This window comes from Gopherus flavomarginatus, chromosome 7, assembly GCF_025201925.1.
Source record: "Gopherus flavomarginatus isolate rGopFla2 chromosome 7, rGopFla2.mat.asm, whole genome shotgun sequence".
NCBI classification, from domain to species: domain Eukaryota; kingdom Metazoa; phylum Chordata; order Testudines; family Testudinidae; genus Gopherus; species Gopherus flavomarginatus.
In genome coordinates, this window is record NC_066623.1 from 7,349,221 (window position 1) to 7,375,817 (window position 26,597).

General features: G+C 44.5%; 1 protein-coding gene across 2 annotated transcripts; it reads right to left on the reverse strand.

The window, feature by feature from the left end:
- Nucleotides 1-2,522: 2,522 nt before the first annotated feature.
- On the reverse strand, nucleotides 2,523-26,597 carry HMGXB3 (HMG-box containing 3). 2 transcript variants are annotated; one of them, XM_050961500.1, is made up of 20 exons: nucleotides 26,442-26,596; nucleotides 25,368-25,515; nucleotides 23,832-24,006; nucleotides 22,396-22,962; nucleotides 21,473-21,571; nucleotides 20,323-20,454; nucleotides 18,576-18,997; nucleotides 18,124-18,299; nucleotides 17,595-17,692; nucleotides 16,878-16,976; nucleotides 15,593-15,742; nucleotides 12,782-13,083; nucleotides 11,418-11,545; nucleotides 10,709-10,840; nucleotides 8,872-9,056; nucleotides 7,372-7,591; nucleotides 5,497-5,630; nucleotides 4,930-5,046; nucleotides 4,180-4,389; nucleotides 2,523-3,529 (listed from the first exon to the last, which is right to left on the reverse strand). In XM_050961500.1, exons 2-20 carry the CDS (start codon nucleotides 25,511-25,513, stop codon nucleotides 3,053-3,055), a joined length of 3,969 nt encoding a protein of 1,322 aa, XP_050817457.1. In that variant the 5' UTR covers nucleotides 25,514-25,515; nucleotides 26,442-26,596; the 3' UTR covers nucleotides 2,523-3,052. The 2 variants fall into 2 exon arrangements, with proteins under 2 accessions (XP_050817457.1, XP_050817458.1); XM_050961501.1 differs by lacking the exon at nucleotides 16,878-16,976 and having other exon boundaries at nucleotides 26,442-26,597.

Consider the following 26,597-nt stretch of genomic DNA (forward strand, 5'->3'; position numbering starts at 1 on the left):
TATTGTTAATTTTTTTTCCTCCAGATGACCTCATAGGAGTCTCCCCTCCCTTCCCTTCAGGCATCAGAGAAAGGATAAAGACTAGTCAGTCAGACCTACTGATTTGCTCTAATAATTATTTAGGTAGCTAACTAACCCCTTCTTTTTTCCAGTTGTTGGAACGTTGACTTCATTAGAAGCTGACAAACTTGCTAATGGCAAGCTTCTTTTGATCTGAGCCGCCTCTCTCTTACTGGGAGAAGTTAAGTAATGGAAAGAGTAGGGGTGCAACTGCAGGATATTTTCATTCATGGGTTAAAACACTTTTGGGAAGAAAATAGATAAGATTATGGTATTCACCTGTGCCACACACTGGGTAGAGTGGATACCTGGCTGAACAGGATAGGTTGGCATATGAAGGGAGAAAGTGCCTCTTTACCTCTGCTGCCCCCTTCAGGATCTGTTCCACACCAAGGCACAACTGAAACAGCAAAAAGCTGAAGATGAAAATGAAATGATTTTAAAAACCCACATCAGCACTGAGGGAGAGGCTTACTAGTGAGATGTCCCCTGCTCGGTTTCCCTCCTACAAACTTTTTCATTATCAGCACAGTACAAGTAATTGTAGGACTCAACTTGTATTAGTGCTCCAATGCTAATTCAACCCTCGTGTAACGGAGTCAGTGGCGTTACACAAATGAACGAACTGGACCCGTTGTACAGTGAACCAAAACCTGGACTTCGTTCTACACTGCTTGTACCATGAAGATAAGCAGACACCCGTGAGAACCCAAAGCGTTATTTATTTTTAAATATTGTATTTACCCCAGGAGAGCAGATGATGCATAAATCTTCCCCTATGAACATATGAAATGCTGGGGAAGGGGGAACATTTGACCCTGACAATTATCTTACAATTGACAACAGTATTAATTATTTATGTCAGGGACTATCTTCTTTCCATTTATAGAAGCTACAGCATAATTGTATTTCAAAACAACTTTTTCTGAAAGCCTCACAGATTCAACACTGGGGTTAGGAGCACGGGTAGCTTCTGTATTTGCCCCTTTCAGAACTTAGCACTGCAGAGAAGACCAAAAATGTTTCCCCTAATTTTTCCTCACAGGAAGTTCATGTAGCTGTGAGAAGCTGGCATGTCTCTGTGCCAGCACCATAGCTAATGCATCAGCTGTCAGACCATATGACTGACTAGCTGATTTACAAGCTTTTCTCACAGGCTCTGAGTCCTTAGGCTGTCAAATGTTAATAAAAAACTCATTGTCACATAGTTTCACCCAAAAAATTGGAGATAATTTATTAAAATTTATCACTGACTGAAAAAAGTCACTAATGTCTTTTATAATAAATTAACATTTTTAAACAGAAAACCCCCAAACCATAATTACTGCATTTGCTCAGATTTAATACATTTACATTTACGGTATGGTACTCAGTAGGTTCCCCTTCACAGAAGGGAATTTTCATCCACACCACAAGTCTCTTTTCCACTCTTCTGACGACACAAGGAACAGCCTTCCTGGAAGTTTTCCTGGTTTCCCCACCATTCCAGTATCCCACCTTCTACCTTGTTTGAGCCGGACCAGACGTGTGAATTTTGAGATTTATGGCCAGCAGCAGAGAAAGGGTGTCAGTGGACAATGCAAGCAGCTATACAAACAGGGTTTGAGCTGCTGTTTAAATATGCTGGAGGGAAGGGGGACTCAACCTGGCTCATCAAAAGAAAATCGTGAGGGCAGTGTATAGATAGCACAGACCCACTTAAGGTTTACAGTGCTGTGGGAATAATGGCAGGATGGGTTACCACACTCTGCACAGGATCCAGAAAGCAGAGCAGATGCAGCCCTCTCAACCACAGTTTCAGTAGGGAGAGGATTATAAAAATCTCTTTTCGTGGGCCTCTCTGGTTACGATGCATTCACTGCCTCCTGTTAGTGCTGCATGGCTGTCTTTCGCCATTCAGCCCAATTGTAGGACAAATATAAATCTTCCTCAAAGTCCATGAATGGGATGTAACAGCTAAAAGAATAAAGTGCCCAAAAAGAAGTGCGTGGAATTTGAGCGCCTTGCTGATTTAAAAGGTTGCCACCTTAGACAGCTCAAAGCAGTCCTTAAAGAAGTTTGTTAGCCCTTGGCTAGCCAAGTCAAGGGCAACCCATCAAGTTCAACTCTTCTGTAACGCAGATAACCATCAAGATCTAAATAATTATTACTGCTCCTCCTGTTAAGGAACTAACAGTCCTAGAAACTCAGACACACCTCTCCACAGGCTAAATACCTGCACTACTGCAGTTACTGAAACCAGGACAACAGGGAGCACCCCGCCCCCACATGACTGCTTAACTCGGTTCTGGGCACCAACACCTCCTGTGAGGCTGCCCAGACATGACTATTTGAAAGCTGCAGGACACCCAACATAATCCTTTTGAATGCATAGCCAGATGGAAGGGGTGATTCCAAAGCAGGAATGTCAGTGTATGATGCTAATCCATTCAGAGCAAAGGTGGGTGTTTTTTTAATGGGGGGGGAGGGGCGGGAAGAAAGAGACTTGGACATTTTCATCCACCTTTCTTCCTTCCTGCTCCTCCTCACCTATCCCTGTACTGATGACATTAACAAGGTCAGCAAACAAGATCCATGGAAGAAAAAATACCAAAAACAAAAAAACACAACCCTGTGCTTTTCCATCTCAGACATTCCCAGGGACTGGAAACTGATCCCCCCCCACCTTCACCCACCCAGCTGCTGTGTGAGAACAGAACATTGCACGACAAATCAATGGGTCCAAGAAGCACCTTGGAAGGGAATCCCATCCTGTAAGCAAGGATGTTAACGGAACTTATGCTCACAGCAGCAATCACGATCCTCTGGAAGCACATGGCTCTTTGGTCAGTGTAAGCAGTCAAAGTCAGCAGTATCTTAGCTTCTTTGTTTTAAAAAAACAAAAACTAACTACCTCCCACAGTTAAGCCTGGCCAGTCTGCCAAGACCTTGAGGCAGCCGAGCACGCTCATCTGCATGGTTAGAAAGGGACTAACCACCAGTTGAGAGCAGTTTATTCAGCAACCTCTCCATCATCTTCCTGGTTCTCCTCTTCCTCCTCCTCTGTTTCTGTCTTGATCTGTGCCACTCCCAGTCGGTACAGCGTGTCCCGGATCACCACTTCACCGGGCTGACAGCTCTGCACGATTTCATGGATCTGCCGGTTCACGATCTCCCTGCTGGTGAAGAAATCCATCAGGCGGTTGTAGAGGTAATAGTGGGTGGCATTGTTGAAGATGATGGGCCTTTGGCGGACGTTGCTGGTTTTGCTGTCATTGATGGCAGTGATGATGGCACTGTAAGGCTCTAGCTCTTGGCACAGTAGGATGGAATGGTGCCGAGCAGTTGCATCACTCTGGCTGTTCCGCTCTGCCCCTGTGTGAACAATTCGGCGGGCTGTGGATTTGGTGACTGGGTGCTGGACAGAGTGTTCAGCTACAGTCATATCTACACTGTAGTGTTGGTCTAACAGCTCCGGGCAGGACACACACTGAGGGAGAGAGAGGAAAAAAGATTGCACACATACCAGCTGATTGGCGTGTTTCCCTCAACCATGCCTGATCCCAAGGGGGGAAAAAAAAAAAGCCCTAAAATTTCCCTGAATTAAAGAGACTAGAATAATGACCTGGAGCAAGATGGAAGCAAATATACTTGGCTTTCTGCAAAAGTCCTAGAAGGGTGGGTCTCATACATCCCGTTGCCACCACACAGACAGTTTTAAAACATCAGCAGCACATCAGTGATGTTCTGACTCCGCAGCCTCCCTATCAGGTAAGTAATAACTTTTTCTATTGGTCATGTTATACAGGATGCGTCACATCTCCACTGTCTGAGAGTTGGATAGCTACGGTATTCAAGAGACAGACTGCGCTGGTAAACCAGCGACCCTGTGAGGAGTGCAAATGTCATGGAATACAGACAGTACAATTTGTCTGTAACTCTCCTCAGGAGCAATATGGAAGTGAGCCACAGCACTGGGCAGGTCATGAAACATCCATCTCCAAAGGTTCAGTCATCTTAATAGGCAGAATGTGGTGCTCAAAAACTCCAAGATTAATTGCAGATCACACAATACAGATACCAACACTGAAAATTCCCAGTATCCTCACAGACAGCATAGACTGAACAGCGTAAACTAACCGTTGGGGGCTCCATGGGATCAGAGAAGCATCCCTGTTTTTTCCCCCACATCTGAACAGTCAGGTCAGGGCAGCAGATATCTGCACACAATGCCACCGAAGAAGCCATATCCACCACATAGACTGGTGGCCAGTGGCGTGAGGAGACTAGCAGGTCCACGTGGTCCCGAGCACTTTCCCCTCTCACAATGTACTTTGAGCCACACACCACCTCGGAAGAAAGTGAAGAGGACAAATGTGAATTTTTGGTCTGGTGCATTGTACCAGAGCTGAGAAAGGAGAATTTCCAAGGAACAACATAGAATATAGAACAAATGCAATGTTACACTTCCTCTCCTCAGTGCGTCTGGAAACTACCTGGACTCAGCAACCTCATGTTTAAGATTTTCTCTCTCCTCCCCAGACAAGCCAACTGTATCCCAGGCAAGGAACAATAATTTCCAATCCCACCTCTGTGGCAGAATCAAGAACTCAACACCAAACATTCTCTTACTACTAGGCAACATGGCATGAATGATTCTAGAAGGCAAAGTTCACCCCCAAGAGAGAACCTGGCTCATCTCTCCTCACCCCTGAACATTGAAAACAAGAACCCAAAATTCACCATCTGCCTACTCTCAGCCTCCTGTTTATTCTTCCGAGAGACAGAAAAAAAACAAGACACATTTTGTGGGTCATGTCAGTCAAGTTATTGTCTAAGCATCTGTCAATCACACCTTATAGCCACAATGCAGTTTCTAGCTTGCCTTACCTCATGTGGACACACTTTGTAGATTTTGCCTCCTGTGTGGTGGACTGGGGGTTGTTTGCCATCTGCCCCATTCTGTACAAAGTCATAGAGAGCCAGGAGAGAGTAACAGAGCTGGTCCTAAGAACAGAGAGACCAAGAGAAAAGCCCATATTTAAATTAAGACTCAAAGCCTGGGGCTCTCCAAAAAAGGTCATGGCTGTAAGTGAAATATGACACAAATTGTATTTAAACACATGGTAACCAACTAATTCCTTGCTCAGTACCGTGAGGATGACAAGCAACCCAATACGAGAAGCCCATGACAGAGTAATTATAGGTTTCCATTTTCCAGCCCAACAGGGTTGAATTTTTTTCCCCACCTGTCAGTTACCCTGTAGTCTGCAGGGTCTTGTCCTTTCTAATCACCTCTCTCCTTCCTAAATACAATGGAGTGAAAAGTTACTTCTCATATTGTCATTCTGAATAACCACCAACTCCTCTTGTCTTACAAGAAGGCATGAGGATGGTCCCCCTTCCAACTCTAGATGTGGTGGGGCACGGCGGGGGGACAGGGAATAGGCCTGTTACCTTCGTGTCTGCTGCCCCCCAGGGGATGCTGCACTGTGTCAAGAAATACTGCAGCTCTTCCTCACTATAAGAGTTGATCTGCTCCAGTTTGCAGGATTCTTCCTGAAGCAGCCTCACCAAAGCACTCCCACTACCTGCAGAAGCAGAAAGCATTCTCAACACCCACCCTCAGAAGAGAAAGGACCATGTCATGTCTCCAGAAGTCGGTGGATGGTAGCCAAGAAACACAAGGGAAGTCAGCAAGGCTACAGTGAAAAGGCAGAATATGTGGAAAGTCCCAGAACCAAAGGCAAAGCCCAGCCTGTTACTGAACTATTGAGTCAGCAGATGTTTACTTTTCTAATGAGGTTTTCTGGGTTCTGACAGAATCATGACATTTAACACACACCAATTCTAGGAGTCAGGAGGACCAAGTCACCAAAGGAACGCTCATAGTCTTTCCAAATATTCTCAAGTAATTTGCTGGGATTAAAGTGTTAAGTGGGCATCAAGACAAGCTTGGAGACCAGTCTGCTGCATTCCCACTGCATTGCAAGTCCCTTTCTTTTAAGAGCTGGCTCAGCAGCTCCAGGCCTACCCTTTGGCCTACCCCTTCATTTGGATCTCCACAACTCTTTTTCCACACAGGCCTGCCAGCATGCTGTTCCTCCAGTGCGCAGTGCTGGCTCCTGGCTGGAGCCCCTCTCCTAGGCCAGCCAGCCACTTTCAAGGGTTGATGCTCCTGTTTCTCCACCACCTTTCTTGCTCCAGTTCCCTCCCCCAAAATTGGCCACTATCCACCTTCCGCTTCAGGAGGGCCACATGCTATCATCAACTCTGCCCTGCGCCTTTTCCCTGGAATTCAAACTCAGTTCAGGAATGAAGAGGTGAATTTTTTTTTTTTTAAATTCACTCCCCCTTAGAAGTTAAAAAGCCTTGGGAGTCAGTTCTCTCCAATGCAAGGTAAAGTTTCAGTGTCTCCACTAACCAGAGTTGTAAGGAAAGAGCTGGTCATGGTAAATCCAACTCTGATGCAAGTTATTCACTCATGGCTCACTATTCTATATGATTAAAACACAAGATGTCCTGAACCAGCATATTAAAGGCATTAACCAGAAATAAATGTAGGTCGTGGTATCAGAGCTGTATTATGCCCATCATCTGGTCCTTTCTTCCTTTTACTCCCCATACAGACCTAAGACACTCCCCTCTGGTGTCTCAGCAGCAGCACAAAACAGGTAGTGTCTGCAGCTACAGAATACAAGTTTTCACAAAACAGAATGAAGAATATTCTAACAGTTGCAGCAAGTGCTGAGTGACTAATCTCCATGTAACATTCTGAACACGCATTCTAGTTATAGACTTTGATGTACTTTATTTGGAGCAATAGGATGTTCACTTAAATTTCCCTGTATCTTGTCTCCAGCAGATCACAGCTAAGCATTCAGACTCCCCTGGGTAGACAAAGTCCCCCATTTGGAATTCATAATTAGAAATACCAAAACTTGACCTACACATCCCCCTATGGCTTTGGTGGATCTAAAGACTCCACCAGGAAGTGCTTTAATTTTAATAAATTTAATTTTACTTTAATAATTGGAGATATACCAATCTCCTAGAACTGGAAGGGACCTCAAAAGGTCATCGAGTCCAACCCTCTGCCTTCACTAGCAGGACCAAGTACTGATTTTGCCCCAGATCCCTAAGTGGCCCCCTCAAGGACTGAACTCACAACCCAGGCCAATGCTCAAACCACTGAGCTATCCCTCCCCCTAAGTGCCAAGCACTTCTCTTTAGAGCATCATGTAACAAAACCCTCAGCTCTTAACTGCAGACGGGTCACCTACAGGTATCCACCAGCAGTACCACCCTAGGGGCTCTGTGGCAGTGGGTTACCTGGCACTGGATGTGCATCTAGGTTCTTGTCCTTCTCAGTGTTGACAACCACAGCTCCTCTCATCAGTGGTGGGAAAAAGGGGGCAACAATAGAGGCATCAAACTTGGTGATCGGGATGCTAGATGGGAACGCCACCTGCTCTATCACTTCTGTCTCCATCGTGGACCAGAAATCTTCCACATTTACCTCGCTGGATGACAAGAACTCCGGCCAGGTAAACTAACAGAGGTGAGAGAACAAACATCATATATTCAACAGCACACATGCTTCATTTCTAAACAGCTCTGTATCCGCTTGTGACTTGAAACAGAAGCATAAGGCTAACACGCACACTGTCCAGAGTAGGAAGAGGAGCCTGGGGTCTCCTTACTGTATATGGGGTTGGAGTCCACAGGACCTTTCTGCCTACAAGGATTCAGACCAATTTACTTTAACTAGAAACAGGGTTTACTACATAGCAATATCTGCTTCCCTGTGTGTTAGGAAAATACCCCAAGACACCTCAGAGAAACTGCTACTAACAAAATCAGAAGGATGCTTCTAAGTCAATACATAAGAGGATGGTGATCTGAAAGTTCCTCTCAGCTCTCTTACACCAGAATCCTGTTGGATCAATGGTGTGAAACAGTAGGACACACCCTATTTTTCCAATCTCTCTCCCGCAAGAGAGGATGGCATTGGGTCAGGCTGCATGATCCTGTTAGACATCAGCAGAAAACATTAGACAAAGCCCTTGAGTGTAATGACTATGAATTACTAAGATTAGACTGAGCAAACATCTTCTTGAGACTTTACTTGGGGGTCTGCCCCTTTATGGCCAAGAGACCTGGGGTTAGCCAGCCCTTTTTAATTAGCCCTACCTTGCCACACCTGTGCTGGGTGTAGGACTTTAAAAGGGAGGAAATCCAGCAGTTAGGGGCTGGCTGTGGAGGAGAGCAGTTGAACTGGGTTGTGGCTGGAGAGCTAAGCCACAGGAGTGGAGCTAGGTTCTGTGGTGGGTCCCCTGAAACAAAGGGCTGGGCTCCAGCAGGCTGTCCTGGGGCCAGTATTCCATAAGGGGAACCAGGAGCTGATGATGAGAAGCTAAAGCCCAGAGAGGGGTGAAAGATATTTAGCAGTGTTTTATTCTGGAGCTCTAGGATATGCTCCTCTGCGAAAGAAAAGTGCAATTCTCATTGATTTGGAAGGACTTTGCTGCTGGCCCAAAGGGACTATAAATAGGCCAGCTGGGAGAAACCAGTGTGGGGCCTGTGTTACAGCTGGACTTAGATACCCCAGAAGGGGAGGGAACAGTTACATGGCCTTAGGGCTAGCCCATGGAAGACACCATTTGAGGCAACCAACAGGAGGCAAAGGGAAGGCCCAGCAATTCTGCACCCAGCCACAAGGAGGCACTAACTGGTGAGTCACTTCTGCACATGTGGGGATTGCTCAGGGGTGCGACTGTGGAACAGAAACATGCTTTGTCACAAATGCTTCCTCCAGTTTTTGTCTAATACCTCAATGTTCTTTAGTGCCAGGACATTTTCTGCATTCCTCTGGGCTATCTCAATCTTGGGTGCAATGCCACAGACTCCACAGATCATATCATTGTAGTCCCGAACAGTGAGGCACTCAAAGGCCCAATAGCCACTGCACAGCAGCTCCTGGAGCTGACTCAGCTCCTCGGGGCTCAGGGTTTTCTCTGGGAAGAAAAAAACAGGTTACTTTTGAGGTCATTTGCACTGTTTACTCAAACTGCATTCACACAGCTTTCACTTCCTAAAGCCAACGGAGACAGAGCACATTATTCACCAACAAAAAAAACATTTCATTACTCAGAGAAAGCTCACTCCATAGACTTATCTCCATGAAACGTTTGGGGAGAATTGATCACAAAGGTACTGTTTGAAATGGCTCTTTCCTAGTCCAAAGTCCCTCCACAGCCAGCTGAAAAGCTTTTCTAAGCAACAGACCAAGTCTGGCTCTAACATGAGTACTTTCAAAGGCAAGCTCTCCGAACAGCTGGACAAGAAAGAATCTATAGTAGTTCTTGGAAACAATTTTACTTCAGAGCGTCAGTGTCTTTCCCCTTGGGAATCTCAATTGCTGAGATCACTGATAAGGAAAAAACCTCACAGAGGCAGCTGGACAGTTCCAGAAGAGAGATGCATATAATTTTTCTGGATTCCTCAGAGAGCAGAGTATGACCATAAAACCCCAATTTAATAAGAACAAGCATCAATAACTCACGAAGACTGTCAGCGACATGTTGCAAACAAAATGCAGACACATAGTCCAATCCATTTTAAAGTGAAACATCCCCCAGGAAGGATTTTTAGATAAACAAGGTTTTAAGTTAACCCAAGTAACCCCTAACCAAAGCACTTCAAGAAGCAAAGATCAGCATGTTCCGTTGCTTGGAAAGGCGGAAGTTAATAGCTATACGGGCCATTTTCTATCAAAGGCTGAATGAATAAAGGTTCAGAAAGAATATAACATTAACATTGAAACACCGGTGTCATCAGTAGGCCTATGGTTAAGGTTGGCTCGGATCTCACTTCCTGAAGGCTATTCCCTGGTGCCACGTCACTTTCCCAAAATCACCTGGACACTTCCAGCCACAACTCCATCTGCCCAGTGTGTGACATTCCATAGCTCCAAACACCCACCCCCCAGGCATCTATGATCACTCTCCCTTCCAGCCTAACCTAGGACCCTAGCTGCCTTCTCGGCCTGAACTCACCACACTGTGAAGTCTCCAGGCCAGCTGCCTGGTTCACCTGATTGAACAAAGAACTCAGGTCTTATTTTCCCCCTTCTCCTCTTTCACTCCCTGCTGTTCTTAGCATTGCAAACAGATTAGCTGCCAGAGTAAGCCCACCCCTATTGCCTGCAAACTGCCACTGAAAGGAATAGCCCTTCCTTTCTGCAGAGGAGACATTAAGGAAGCCCAGGCAGGATGTTATATGCTGGGAAGACAGGGATGGAGCCAGTAGAGTTTAGGTGAAAGATTGAGAGGGAGACACAGTTTTGCCCCTTTCACAGAAGATGGCAGCCACCAAACAATGCATTTGACTCATTGCTAACTAGAGCCATTTCTTTTGGTCTGGATACAGAGAATTCAGTATCTTTTTAAACACACACAGTAGAAACCTCTTTCAAAACCAAAATCCTACCCAGCTCAACAGAAATACATTAATCCTGAGAAAGGCTGAGTTTTATAATCCAATAGTCACTTACTACTTTGACCTAAAATTAAACCCAAACACCTCTCCACACAATTCTCAGAGAAGAGAGAGGTCAGCAAATTCAGAATAGTCACTATTTCAAGAAAGGACCAGGGGAGCACCTTACCAGTCTGTTCCTGCACAGATTCCAGGATGCTGCCAACTGCCACTTTGGGATCCTCTCCAAGTTTAATATGGTTTCGGACAGTGAACAGAAGGTCCAGGCTCACTAACAACTTGTTACCCACGTTGAACAGGCCTGCAATTTAACAAACAATACAGCAGTTACTGGGGAAGATTTAGAATTCCACAGACACCGAACATAAAACACACTTGTTTACTGCTAAACGAGTCATGCTGAGTTTGGTTTAGAAGGTCAAATACATTATGTCTAGAAAGGCCTTCTGCGGTGTGTACTCCCTCTCCTTGCACTACAGCAGGATTAGCTCCCTTTCGAGTCTAGCCTTTAATTGTAACAGCACCCAGCCCTGCACTGCTTTACAAAACCTACAATGATCCCAGCTTCAATTCTCTCAGCCAACAAGGGCTGGGAAGCCCATGGAATTTCAGGAGTTTTCAGCTGAGACTGAGCACTCATGGTCTGCAACACAGAAAAAATGATTTACTATTTGCACGTACAAAGACGTAGTGACTAACATATACCTCCGTAAGGAAGAGCAACAGCTCACTTCTTGATCCAAAAATTCAAGTCTGGTAGGGTGGAGAGAAGAGATCTTTTCTGTACAAGGAGGACTCTTCTGTCCTAGTCCAGAAGCCCTAGATTTCTGCATATTGGTCTCTATAGATTAGCCCACTGACAGCTTGTTTTTTCCTACCTGTGTATATATCTGTGAAGCTATGCAGGGCCAGGCACTGCAGATTCAAACACACTTTGACCTGGGCAGTAACCACCTGTAAACGGTTAGCAGTCAGCAACCAGCACTCCTGCGGACCAGCGAGAGAACTGTAACACACAAGCAGGGGAAAAAACCAAAATGCTATTATCCCACTAGCGAGCAACCACACCAGCCACTAGTTGAGGAGATGGGAAGGCAACTGATTGCCAAGATTCTTTCCAAAACCATCAGTTTGGTTCTGTCTTTAGAACTCAAGAGCTAGGCTAAACTTTGAGAATCTATGCACGACCCACTACAACTAACAGAATCCACACAGCAAGCACTCTGACCAGCAACAAAATGAGAACAGGGAGAACATGTGGTATTACAGCACATCTATAATCCTGCAGCTTTACACTACTGCATCTTTCACATCTGCCTCACTGTGCACTTCACAAAGCATCAGGAATGGAGAAATAAAATGGGATTAGCAACCAGCAGCCGATGTCAAATAAGATTTAAATCTAGATTTAACATTCACTCAACCCACTGAACTCGCCTATTGTAGGAAAGCAAACCTCCAGGGTGTGAAACTTTTCTCCAGGTTCAGATGAACCTAGGAACAGCTCATACCCAATCTCCTAAATCTTGAAGTACAAAAAGGGCCATAGGGACAAGTAATTCAATGGAAGAAGAGAGTTTAAAGTTGTGGTCATGCATCATGTGTTAAACTTCAAGCATTCATTTGAAAGCTAACGAGCAAAAGAGTGCAAGAGCTGTGACAGGATGAGCATCATTGTTGCTGCACTTCGAAAGAATCTGGAGTTAATCTCAAAAAGATAGTAGCTGCACAAGGATTAATACTTGTCAGCTTTCATGCCTGGACACAGTTTGACACGAGGGCGTGAGCATTCAGGACTGAAGTGTTCTGAGTAACAGAAATCCTACAGGTCAGGCAGAGCTATGAGACGATAAAGAACTGGAGTAAGCAGATGGTACTACAGGATCAGGACTGAGGTGCATGGATAGAAAATTTACACACTGCCTGCCTCTGGTTAGCATTTGCAAGTCCTTCACTTTCAGAAGAACTACATTCAACACCATCACCCACCCCAGATGCAGAAAGGGCCTAGTACATATTACAATACGTCTACTCCCAAACTCACATAAGCATAGATGTGAGTAAGGGCTGATCTTGGGAGCTAAGGGAAACGTGCACTTCTTATAGAGATGTAGGTTACATGGTGTTTGCAATGGCTTTCACATGGAGAGGATAAAGCAGTGTTTTCTTCAAGGACATTTTTAATACAGAACATCAGAATAAGGGTGAATAGGAGAGTCACAAATCTAAAACAGAATCTTACTTCTGTCCCCCTTTGAACAAAGGGCTGTTACAGAGGAGGCACTGCGTAGATGGAGACTCATAATAGTTTGACCAGGAGGTCTGCTCGATGGTGACCGTCTCCTCACTCACGTTGGACAGGATGAGCCGTGAGCTGTTGAGTTCGTGGATGAGTGTGAAGACCTCTGCCAGTTCCGACTCATTCTCTGGGATTTGCATTACCTTGCGCAGCAGCTGCAGTGTTGATTGGCGCTGGATTTCTTTCTGAGACTGTGTTAGGGGTTCACTGGTGTTCAACACATCAGGAAGACCAGAGCTGACCTCCTAGAAAGAGAGCCAAAATGTCACTTGGATTTTGTCAGACAAATATGGAGTAAAAAGCTGATCATGAAGCCTCAACACTCCTGAGAGGTATATTAAGTAATCTGTCCTCGGTCAGAACAGCATAGTACAGAATCCAGAAATGCCAACTCCAGTCCCCTGCTCTGCCAGACAGTGCACTGTCTCTGCAGCTCATAGCTTTAAGGGTTGGGTTATTTATTTTTATTTCAGTAGAACTGCTTTATAAAAATAGGTAGAATGCAGGAGTGAGTAAACCTCACCTACCATCGTTTACCAGCTCCTGCATGAGCAACAACTCTTTGCAGGCCGTCAGAAAATTTGGTGATGAAATGTTATCCTATAGACTGGATAACGGAGAGCGTGGGGTGAGCACAGCAAAGGTATCTACACTAACATTTCTGCAAACTATTTACTTAACAACAGGCAACTGCATAAATTCTCTTCCCCTATAAAACATGGTCAGACACAATGCGTGGTCCATAGAGATAAAAATCCACAGAGGAGGTGATTAGCTACTGAATGTTAAGAGAAAACGAAGTGTCCAGCACTGAATGCACTGTGATTAAAAAAAGTGATGATGCTGCAGTCTATGGAAAGTGACTAGAAGTTCAAGGAACTAAGCACATAGGAAAAGAAGAATCAAAACACTAGGGGGCTCAACAGGACAGAGAGAACATTACAGCCTCTAATCTACTTCATCAGTAAAACAAACCATCCTGTCAATACTTCAGCTTGTGTTTCTGTCTAGCCTAGCGATAAGATAAATGGCCTGTCAAGAAAAGAGCAGACAGCATTAATTCCAGAACAAAAAAAACCAAAACCACCATATTACAGGAATGTTAAGGCTGTGAGCAAAACAAAAAAGTTCAAAAAAACAAGAAGGAGAAAACCAAACCAGAGTCTCTCTCAAAAATGCCAACCCATCTTAGTGCATTAAGGAAGCAGTTAAAGGAAAGCACTATGTTCTTTAACTATCTGTCTATGTGAGAGTTTCACATGGGGTTATTTGAGGTGTTTTTTTCGGAAGGGGGGGTAGCTTTCACATAGTATGCAGAACAATTTTGTCCTTCAGCCGTATTTTACTCTGAAGTAAACAAGTTTACTGTACAGACTGGCGTGCAGCTAGCTTACCTAGCAGGCTCAGTCAGCATATAAGAACAGGGCAAACTCTTACATGCAAAATTGTTTTGGATAAAACCAAAAACACAAATGACCTTCAAAACTAAATTTATAAAATCCAGAAGCAGATATTTGCTCACAGTGGCAAAAAAGCAGCTTAAGAAACCAGAGTTCATTATTAGCACTTTTAGATATAAGAGTAGCCAAAGCAAATTTTTTTTTTAACTTGAATAAAGACAAAATCCTAGCTGAGACTTTATCTGCCAACAATTCAGGTGCAGCATAAATTTGAGTTACAAGCTCTTGCAAATATGACATTGTAGTACACAACAGACAGACTGAACTGACATTTGCCACCGCAGCTCAGTCACAAAGGCAGCATCAGATTACAAAATTGGGACCTCACCTCCTTCAGACTGCACAAATCAGACAAGGCTGATGCTGCTCACTAGTCTTAGGCGCAGATGAATATGGGGCAAAACCTCCATGAGGCATTTTTTTAATTGCTGAGTGCCCCCAGTGGTAAGATTGAGTTCAATTAGTCTGCAGTACCTATTCTCAGTGAAAACTACCATTCACAGCTGTGGGCAGTGAATAGCCCCAAAAAGAGGTCACTACACATCTACAGTGGGTTGACAATTTTCCAGCAGATCATTTTTCAGTCACCAGATGCTGTTATATCAAAATCTAAATGTTTAGATAAGAATGTCAATTTTGATAAATTTTTCATTTTTACACAAGCGGTTTAATAGGGTAGAAAAGTTCTAGACTTTCTTGGAATTAATGTTTTTACTTTGAAGTGAATAGTCCTTTAGAAACAAAGAAATTTTTTGAAGTCAAAATCAGAACCAAACTTGCTATCAACCTGAAACTAAATTTTTTCAACAATTTCATTTTTGTGGAAAAATTTTAATCTTTTTGGTTTTGTTCTAATTCAGAGCAAACACAAATTTCAAACTGTCAGTTTCCCACAGAATGGAAATTCTGAGCTTCAACCAGCTCTATAGACAACCCAGAAAGCCAACAGACTACAGCAAGGTATAACACTAGCCAGTGGCTAGAGGCTGAAGCTAGACAAATTTGGACTAGAAATGAGGTAATTAAAAAAAACAGTGAGGGTAATTAACTATTGGAACAATTTACCAAATGTTGTGGTGGATTCTCCATCACCTGCAACTTTAAAAATCAAGATGGGATGCTTTTTTTAATAAGTATGCTCTAGGAATTATTCAGGGGAATTCTGTGACCTGTGTTACTCAGGAAGTCAGACTAGATAATCACAATGGTTTCTTTTGGCTTTGAAATCTATGAATCTAAAAGACCAAATACAGTTAACTCAATAGTTCAACAAGCGAGAAAGAATATAACTCACCAGGGATTTCACAGTTTTCTCAGCTCTATCTTTGGCGAGGTTGTAGCCACAGCTGGGACAGATCCGCGGCTTGTGTCTATTTGTGTATACATAGCTACAGGAGGGGTTCTTACACTTCCCTCTGCCACGTGATGTTGCCAATCCCAAATCCTGGAAAGAGACAGGCAAAACTTTATTCTATCTTACTTTCATATGCCAACAGGCTCAAGATAACAGAAGTCTGCTAGAATAGCATGTGCTGTTCCCCAATGTCTAACACTTAGTTTCAGGGGATAAAACACAGGCATGGCCACTTACTTTGAGGACCAGTTCAATTAATCTGTATGCTTTAAGTCTAGTTTCAAATACCACAGATACTCAGCAGAGGAAACAAATTCCGCAATAATAGGATATTTGACCCTCCTGAATTAATGCAAGGGGGAATTACAATTGCTTAAGGGAACCAAGAAAAAAACAGTTTTTAAGGGGTTAGTAGCAAATATGATTTCAACACAACACTAAGCTTTCTAATTCAATGCAGCTGTTTTAAGTCAGCAGTGAAACACCTAAAGCATGAGTTTTCCCTCACACGAGGAGCCAGGATATTTCCGTGCAAGCCTGAAAGTTGCAGGAGTAGAGCCATTCTAGAGAGATGAGCCTAACTGAGAAGCCAATCATAAGGATTGTGCGACTTAGAGTACTTGTAATACCACACAGAACCGTTCAACTTTGTCACTGGCTCAAACCCAGCCCAGGTCAGTAGAGACCTGAAATCACTACCTGCTGAAGCCAGCACAGCAGTTCATGGAAAAAATGAGCTGGATCTGACCTCTCAGGCCAGGCCCTGTTAGAGAGGTGTCACTTCACAAAAACCACCACTGCAGGTGTTTCTTATGGCAGTCTCAAGAGAAATATTTCATCAGCATGGAAACTGTGGCCTACATTCTTCTCACTAATGATGGCTCCTCCAGGATATAATTGAGATATTAGTACTGCCATGCAGGTACTACCATTACCCATGCAGGAGCCTGAGATGTTTAGTGCTGTTAATGCAGCATATTACATAGACAAGACTTGCATTTAAAAATTAAAATCGCCCAAATCCTAAGCTGTGCCTTTGGAGCAGACTGCAGAGCCAGAAGTGGTTGTTTGAGTATGTACAACAGCCTTGTCAAGTTTAGAATTATCAGGTCCAAAGCACTAACCATGAAGAGGAAAGCAAACTGCCTTTCAAGAATATTGCCACTTCTCAGAACAGGCTCAAAGATGCCCCACATCAGGAATCAAATGACCAAAAGACCCTTACCAAAGTTACGGTGCAGCTGTACTTATAGGAGGGAAATACATCTGGTTTGACCTCCACTACCTTCATCTGAGATGCCCTGCCAGTTGGGCTGCTGTGGAGCTGTAGATTGAAAGCAGTTGAACAGGGGGAGGGGGAGTGGAAAAGCATATAAATCAAACATCTGAGAGACCTGGCATGGATTGCAGCTCACAAGCAGGAACTATTAATGGCTTTAAAAGACCAGTGAACACCTTTAAGTAACAAAGGATTTTAGTATTGCCCCCCGCCCCACAAATCATAGGGTTAAAATTCAGCCTTATTCCAACAGCTCTGCTTCTTAACCAGTCAGTCTCACAGCACACATGCAGCAATAATACTTAGTACTTCTATCACACACCTCATCTTCAAAGCAGTAACAGATCTCCAAAATACCCCTTTGAGATAACTAAGGAGGTGTTATCAAAGAAGCAAATGGAAGGACTAGTCCAAGGCCACAGAGCACCAGACCCAGGATTAGATCTCAGCATTTCTTGGCTCCAAAGTCCTGTGCTCCAACCACTAGCCTATGCTGCCTCAAATCTCACATACGAAGTAACAGACACAAATCCCATCAAGGGGTTACCAGATTTATGCTCAGTTTCTACACATTCGGGTCAGAAGAGTGAAATCCTACCCTGAACCTAGCAGAGAAATCCAAGTGCAAGAGAACGTGAATCTGGAAAAGCAAGAATCACTCACCTTTCGCTCACTAATGCTAGATGTCTGTAGGACAGACTGACCCAACTGCTTCAGCGTACTGGGCTTCAGGCCCGAGGCTCTCACAGGGGAATGCTTATCTTGAAGAAGGAAACAAAACAGCAGGTTAAGTGTGTGAAATCTGCTTTTTGTTTTACTTTGACACCTTTGGCAAATGCAACCATGGGACACAGTGGAGCTGCTGTCCTCTGAACCTGAACTGATCAAATCAGGCTTTGTAAATCCCATTTGTCCAGCTGAGGGGCCAGGTGAAGTAGCCCTTTGCTGTCGAAAGCTAACTTTGTAAAGAGTCCACTGGTGACTACAACAGACCCACTAAACTCTAAACCACCTGTAATCCAAACAAGTACTTCTAAAAGGTCTTTGCAGAGCATTAACACTGTAACATCAAGCCAGCAAGTCACTCCAAATATAGCATTCCACAACATGCCATGCGCTAATTGCCTCCTTCTCCCCATGCTTAAGGAGCTTCTGCTGTCTAAGCCTATTGTGGATGGCTTCTTGCTTTTACCGTTACTTGGAAAGCCCTGTCGGCTGCTGAGCTGCTCTGTGCGGGCTTCCCTCCCCAAGCTAGCAGGGGCAGGTAGGATTGCTCTCATGGGTCTCGCAGCAGCCAGTAAAGAGGGCTTGGGTTTTGGTTTGCTCTTCAGTTCTTGTCCTTTGGGTGCAGCAGCAAGAGCATCAATTCTGAAAGACAAGAAGTGCAGCTGTAGCAAAAGTTCACTATGTCAGTGAAGCGCAGTCATATACCATGGCAGACGGTAGAATGGAAGAGACCAAAACGAATAGCTACAATGTTTTTGAAGAACAGATCTCTGACCTTGGATTTATCCCGATTCACTTGTTACCTAAATGAGCCATCCAAGAAGCTCAGAGGCCAGTACTGATCCGTACCATGAACACTGCCACACACAAGTGATGGCTCAGTGTGATATCTCTATGAATCACTCAAAACTGACTCACCCCATTGGCTTTTTTACAGTGGCAGTAGGACTGGCAAGTGGACTTGTCATCTCAGCAGATGGCTGTGACCCTATCCCTATGTTGTCTTTCTCGGGCTGCTCTAAGGAGTTGCCCTGCACATCGCTATCTTTAGCCAGCATTACTGCTGCTGCATTCCCTCTGTCCTGGTCTTGCACATTGTTTGCAAGGATGTGAGCCTCAGAGATGATCACTTCTTCCCATTCAGTGTCCTGTATCTGCTCCTGAATAGGCACTGCATTCAGTAGCTGGCTGACTGCTTCAGAACTTTCCAGAGTAGACTTGGTGGCATCCTCCTGAGCAGCTGCCTTCTCTGTGGCTACGAGCTGCTGGCTTCTTTTAGCCCCTGGCGCTTTGAGGGGGATACCTGAACTCTGCTCAGCTTTGCATTTTGGTTGCTTTTCCTAGAAAGAGAACAAGAAGATCAGAACGTCCCAGATGTTTCAGAGCTGCAGACTTTCACATCCAAAACGTATCCATATCTTGGCTGATTTGGTGATAGCTACTTAACATTGGCTAGAGGAGCAGCAAGGCAAGGGTCTGAGCAGTACATGTGTATATAAAGCCAGAACAAACATTAACCCCTCATACACTGAGATCCTTGCTAACATTACATACAAAGTGTTCTATCTCGTCATGCCTTTTTCACAAACACTTGTCACTGTATAGCGTGAGGCTATGTTTACACTACAGGTGCAACAGTAGCAGCGCCGCTGTAGTGCCATAGTGTAGACACATGCTATGGCAAAAGAGGGGGGGATTTCCAGCCCATGTGGGTAATCCACCATCCTGAGCAGCAGTAGATAGCTCAATGGAAGAATTATTTTGCCAACCTAGCCACATCTTTCCTAGGGGTTAGGTTGGCTTAATAATGGCACTCGGGTGTGATCTATTTTTTTCCACAGCTAGGTTGTTCTAAATTTTAAGCATAGATCAGGCTTTAGTCATTTTTTAAATCCACTCAGGACATCAGCATTACTATCAAAGTAGCCACCTGAGAACTCATTCATCCATTGCTTTCTCTAAATATGATGCCCTCTCTTTTACAGTGACAGCTCCCTAGAGCTGCCTTTTCCACTACACACAATCTAGGAGCTAAGCATATTAAGTGAGCAGCCAGGTCTGTTACACACAGGACCTTGCTGACCCAGACTGTAGTGGGGAGCAGGGTGGTGATTCTGAAATTCTTGTGGCTTGGTGCCCAAGTGATCTAACTGTCCTCTGTATTTTGAAGTCTGTTTGTTTCCCTTTGAGATCATGGTAAAATGGTTGTAGTGGAATCTTACTCTGCTAAAATGGCTCCATACCAGACAAAATAATGCTTATGAGACAAGTAGTTGAACTGAGTCCCTAAGCTCATTTGATGCTGTAAGCAGGTTTGGTGGGCACCTTTCAAATACTGGCATCATGTGGCAGTCAGAAAGCAAGAAAGGAACAGTGTCCTGTCTAAGGGTCAGGGCTTCACAAGGTTGTCCCTTTCATTCATGATTACTACCTCAGCACAGAGACAAGAAATCCAGAAAAGAGCTCTGACAGAAAACAAGTCTAACCATCTTACTGGTGACTTGCTCTAGCACAGACACTGGCAGAAAAGGACAGGGATTCACTTCCCCAGGTCTCTGACTTGCCCAGCACACAGACTTTGGGGTTTCACAGGTATTCACACAAGTGTCACTTTCCAGCTCAGACTCAGTCACTGGAAATAAAAGAAAGTTATGTGGAAAGGTACCTTTGGGATCCATTTCCCTCCCAGGAAGTTCCCGCACTTTGGGCACTTTGGTGGTTTGTGTCTGGTGACATAAGTAAAAGAACAACCAGGATTGGTGCAGTTTCCATGGCCCCTGCGGGTGTAAGTGGTTGTCTGAAACAAAAGGGTTGCCAACAATTTCTTCGCAGAATTAGGTACATAAAGCCACATCACAATCATCATTCTCTACCAGTAAGCACTCAAACATTAACTCCATAACCACCACAATCCTCCATAAACCAAGTAATACTACACATTTTACAGATGACAAACTGATGCACACAAAGGGCAAATATTTTGCCTGTAAAAGGTCAGTGAAAGTCAGGGTTATAGTCAGAACCTAGAGGTTCAGAAGTCTAGGTCCCTTTACTGATCACTAAGTATTATCAAGGCCCATATTTTCTGCGGCTGTGCAATTTGGCACAAGATAGAACCCCTGCTGCAGGAGCTACACTTGCATTTTTAAAAATTATCTCAATCCTTTATGAAAGTGAAGAAACATGAACCAAGCGTAAGCTGATTCATTGCCATACCTCTCTGTAAATAGCTAAGAGACATGAACTACTTTATTCATCGCTGTGGGTGCTAACTAATATCTGAAGGTGACTCTTAAATTGTGAAATATCTCATGGATGATGATTTTAACAAAAAACTGAACTGCCTTCCATTTCTCCTTAGGTACCAAAAGCCTCAATTGTTTCTCGGTACAATTACCAGCTCCTCCATCTTCCTCAGTCAATCTATACAGTATAGTCATGCGGCATTACAAAAAAAACATGAAGACAGCCTAAAATAATCAAAGTAAGCAGCACAGAAGGTGGTTGTATTGACTGCATTATTTGTTTCCATATTCATTATAAAACCTTTTTTTTTTAAGTTTATCTGAAGCTTTTGCACTAGAGTATATAGGAACTTATAGCCATCTGGTCAGGGTAAAGGAGCAGAACATGATAAAACATCTTAAAGCTATGTCCAGGCTAGGAGTTGGAAGGTGTCAATATATGTACCAATATATGTTAACAGACTAATGTAAACAAGTTAGTGTGCCTTGTCTACCTTAAGGTACTAACACGTTCCATATACTACTGTAGATAAGCCCTAAGAGAAACATACAAGCTCCTCCTTTACTCACCAGTTTGATTGATGTTGGGTTCTCCACAACAGAGTGAGCTGGGAGAGGTAGCATAATAAACTGTGTGGTGGGTATGGAGGAGCTGCTCTCATCTGTGTCCTAAAAATAAAAAGAGGAAGAGGAAAAGATATGCAACTGAAGGACACATCTAGCTAGCTGTGTTCTGACCATTTATTGAGGGTCTCTTTAACATCAGATTTAAGAGCATATCATACAGTAGAGCAGTGAGGCACCGGCAGTACAACTAACAGCATTTCAGGAGTGAAGGCCTAGTAGGAGTGTTCTGCAGATTGGATTATCAAATTGTCACTCTCTTCACAATCTGAGCACTATGAAAGCAACAGACTCTGTTCCTCAACAGAAACTGCTTTATGTCACTGACTCCTTAACACCAACTAGGGATTCGAAAGGAGTCCTCATTCAGTTCTCTGCAGCTCGGAAGTTAGCCACATGGGACAGAGAGAGAAAACACAAGAGATACCATAGAACAGTGCTTTAGTATATCTGTGGAATCCAACCCACACCTCACAACTTGATCCAGCACTTCATCTTTTAGGCCTGAGGGGAATAGTGAAAGGGAGGAGAGGAGATACTGCACTGCATTTTTGACTAGCTTATAATGAGCAAAAATTGCTGTTTCCATCACTATTGATCTAGTTGAGCTTTGGGGCAGGAGTGATGTAATTTATTAATGTCACTTTCAGCCAGGATGAATCACTATAAACATTTTAAAGCCCACGAAAGCTTATGCTCAAATAAATTTGTTAGTCTTTAAGGTGTCACAAGTACTCCTGTTCCTTTTGCTCATACAAACTAACACGGCTACCACTCTGAAACTATAAAGATTTTAAGCAGCTATAGGAAAAAATTCAGGCAATAAGTGAATAGAAATAGAGTTACTAGTTATCACTAGCTTAGCTTACCCTCCCGGTCACCACTGTTACCACAGACAAACCATCAGAAACCTGGGGTTGTGCCACAGCAATGCTCCCATTGGAGATGTCTCTGCAGCTGCTAACCAGAGTCTCTTCAATAACCACACTAGTTGTCTGATATGGATGTCCCTCTCCTATTTCCAAAGAAGCCTCATCCAGGAGGATATCTCCAGTCATTTTATCTGCTATGGGTCTGACATAATGAGAGAGAATTTCTGAAGCAACTACTTCTTCTATAGTGTCTGACTGACCAAATGAGGCAGTCTCTTCCGCCAGTCCTTCAATGGCAATGCACTGTTCAGAAATGCCAACATGGCTCGAGTCCATAGAAAGGATGTTTTGCATGGCATCGTGGGCAACACTCGTGATGTTGGTGGAAGCTGTTACTCCATCAGATGCTGTTTGGCCCTGTGCCACGCAGAGTTCTAGGTGCTGCTTGCTCCTGTCCTCCTGAAGAGTGGTTTTGGGGATAATTATGTAATCCGAACGAGGGAGGATTTTACGGAAACCTGGAATGTCTGGAACTACAGCAGTCAGAGTGGACAGCTTGGAGTTCTGTTGACAAGACAAAGCATGGAATAGAGAGAAGCAAGAGACACAGAAGGAAGTAGGTTTGGTTCATGATTACGGATAAGGGGTCGGTTTGTTTTTTTTTAAGTGCCTCCATTACAGTTCAGATAACTTCCAAAGGCAGATTGCTGGCGAGTCCTTCACATCTCTAACAGAGCCTTCAGAATCCCCCCTCTTCTTATCCCCTACATTAATCCCACTCATCCTGGAGGCCTGGCCAGAAAGTCACTATTCCTCTGACCAGTAGGTACTGGACAGGACGCTTTTGGAGTCTGCCAATGCTGCTCCTTAGCTAGCTGGCTGGAGCAACAGAAGAAGTTACCTTCTTTTCACCCCCAAGCCTCTACAACAATCCTAACCCAAGCAGGACTACAGACCAAAATCTGTAAGTAAGTGTCTCTCTCCCACATAATCATGATCTGCATTGCCACCAAGCCAGCCATATTCTAGGACTGGTCTAAAACATCCATCCCATACATATAGTTAATCTGCTTCTATCCTTTTACCCACTGTGCTTTGTCAGGTTACATTACACTGTACTTCTCTATAATGTGACTTAGTCCAGTGTAATCAAATATCATTGGACTCAAAATGCTTTGCAAATTTAAAGGAAAGGGGAAGCTCTTCAATTCTAATGGAGAGGTCATGTCAACTACCTCTGACTACACTGGAAACAATGCTTATTTGACACCAACATCAAATTTCCATTAAGTAAAAAAATAGCTGGCAACTCAGGATTTTTCCTAATATTTTACTCATCATATTTTCAGGAGAAAGCAAAGAATACAGCAACTGATGATTCATATGCCTAGGGATGGCAGGAAATGAGAAGCTATTTAAGAAAGTTGACTTACCGGATCCAATCCTTCTTTCTCCAGTTTGGCCTTTTCCAAATAGTAGCTTTTTTCAGCCACACTGAGCAACCTCCAACTCTCACTGATTTTCTTGTTAATTTCAGATTGGGGGAGGTGAGGGAGCTCCTGCTGTACTTTCAAGTATATATCATAATAGTACAGGAGGTAAGCAGATCTGAAACACAAGTGGATAGTGAACTTAAAGTCTATGCCTTAACAACACACCTGAAACAAAGACATCACCAGTTACGTACTAGCCTCAAGGGCCATTATGAGAACTTTTATAGGCTTGTTTTCCATAGACAGCTGGAAAAGTCTTTATTAATAAAAGTAAAGACTTAGGGGACAGGGCGCACAGACCAATATCATTCAATAAAATGTGAAAAATACTTGAGTCACTAATAGTGCTTTAACCATTTAGTGGACAAAGTGGTAGATCACAAATTGAACATGCAATTATTGGGTACTGTAAATGGATGGATGGCCTCTAAGAGGAGATGGGCCTCAGACCCACTTGTGACAAGATCAGCTCAGTTCCACAGGTGGCAAAGTGATTTTGGTCATGTGATAGGAAGGTCATGTGACTAACTCAGGCCAAGCCTGGGGATACAAGGAAGAAGCCAGTAATTCTCTAGATAGGACAGATACCTGGGAAACTGTGGGCTTGGCTACACTCGAAACTCCAAAGCGCTGCTGCGGGAGCGCTCCCACGGCAGCACTTTGGAGTGCGAGTGTGGTCGTGGCGCCAGCGCTGGATAGGTATAGCTGTGTAGGTATACCGCTGCAGTGTGGCCACATTTGCAGCACTGTTGGGAGTGGTGCATTGTGGGCAGCTATCCCAGCATTCAAGTGGCTGCAATGTGCTTTTCAAAACAGGGGGGTGGGGTGGAGTGTGACAGGGAGCGTGGGGGAGACAGAGAGAGTGGGTGTTTGGAACTGACACTGTGTCAGCTCCCTGCCTTGCAAGTTCTAAGGACTGAAAAATACACAGCACCTACCTTCAATCATTTTAAAAGTTTTGACCCTTCCCCTACCTCTCTCTTATTCACTAAATGCAAATTATGCACTGCTAAATAGCCTTCAGACCACATAAGCAGCTGCTCAACATGGACTCCCCCCTCCCCTCTCTCCTCAAGGAAACAGCTGTGAACATTCCAAAGCAATTCCCCTGCCTCCGTTCGCTTGCTCGCTGGAGCAAAGAGCAGCTGTGTTTGTTTTTTAGCTGGGGAGCTCCTAGTTCAGCCATTCTTCCAGTTTGTTGTGGACAGGAATTGTGGGATACCTCCTAATACCCTGGAGGCCAATAACAGCGCTTTTGGTGGCCACACTTGATGAGCAGCGCTGCATCACCAGTGCTGGAATTGCTACATCCCAAGCAGACCAGGTGTACAGCCAGCGCTGCAGCGAGGGAGTTGCAGCACTGGCTGTGCTTTGCAAGTGTGGACACAGAGTGAGTTACAGCGCTGTAACCCCATCACCAGCGCTGCAACTCTCCAGTGTAGCCAAGCCCTAAACAAGGAAGACAGAGGCACTCACCTGGGTTTTTTGGCCTTTTCCCCTTGATCTCCAGGACTTTTGTATTTTTTCTTCTTCTTAGATGGTACTGGAGATGCATAGGTGTAGGTGCCCTCTATTTCCTCCATCACTACAGTTACTTCAGTGCCATCATACTGAGCCTCCATTGCTAAAACAGACCATTATTTAAAAATGCATAACTTCAATAACTTCAAACACCACTTCAGTTTTAGTAAATTATCTTTAATTCATCTTCATAAACAGAAGACTGCACTGAACCTTGATTCCATTAACAGATCAGATATTTAGATTTATTTTTACAATTTTATTCATTGAGTTTTGTAGAGTACAAAACCACAGAGGGACACAGTGGACATAAGTACAGCCCAGACCTCCAATGTATTCAAGGTAATAACAATAAGATTAGGTGGCTCATGGGACCAGCCCTTTTCCTTTAAATTGCTAATTCAAGTCCAGTCCAGGGTAGTTGCACCTAAAAGCTGTTATGCACCAGATTTGGGGGCAGCCACCACCAAATGAGTTTGATTTTTTTTAGCCCACATCTCAGTGGACAGTTCCAAAAAAACACTTTATCTGATTGTCCAGGCTCACAAAAGCAAGGCCAAACACTGAACGAGCAGGGAGGCTAAATAATCCTTCTATCCAGAGAGGTGCCCACTCCATTTATTCTGAAGCAGGTTTTATTAAGTAAGTGCACGAGAGTCAGGATTTCGGGATCCACATGACCCATAACAGCAGAACAAAATCCAACCGAATACAGAAAAAGGCCTCAGACCTGCCTGATGCCTCGGCAGGACACAACCACCTCAACTGAGATGCAAAATGCAAACTCGACCACTCTTCCTAGCCGAGACCCAGGCTGCAAGCAGTGCGTGGTCTGCCCCAGCCGCTCCACGAGGGACCGCGGCGCTGTCACCGCTGGCAGCTGTCACGGATAGCCAGCAACGCGCCAGGGAGGCAGCCCGGGGCTGCTAGGGGAACGCGGCGCGCCAGGAGCTGGGCAGCCCGGGGAGCCCCTACGAGCCAGCGGCAGCCGGGAGGGGCCGGGGCGCCGCGGCTACGGCGGGGACTCACTTGGCAGCACCGGGCGAGCGTGGGCCGGTCACATCCCAGCCGGGGCACAGAGTCCGGCGCAGCAGCGTGGAGCGACATAGGCGGCCGCGGGCCCAGGAGGCTGCGCTCGGCGACGGGGGCGGCCGCCTCAGCATGCCGGGGAGACGGCCCGGCCCG

Excerpts from the sequence above, each read along its gene's own strand:
- HMGXB3 (XM_050961500.1), bottom strand. The coding sequence starts at position 25,513 with ATGGAGGCTCAGTATGATGGCACTGAAGTAACTGTAGTGATGGAGGAA. Across the intron at positions 24,007-25,367 it reads GAAAAGGCCAAAAAACCCAG|ATCTGCTTACCTCCTGTACT; the intron begins GTGAGTGCCTCT and ends CTTGTGTTTCAG. Across the intron at positions 17,693-18,123 it reads ACAGGGCTTTCCAAGTAACG|ATAAGCATTCCCCTGTGAGA; the intron begins GTAAAAGCAAGA and ends TCCTTCTTCAAG.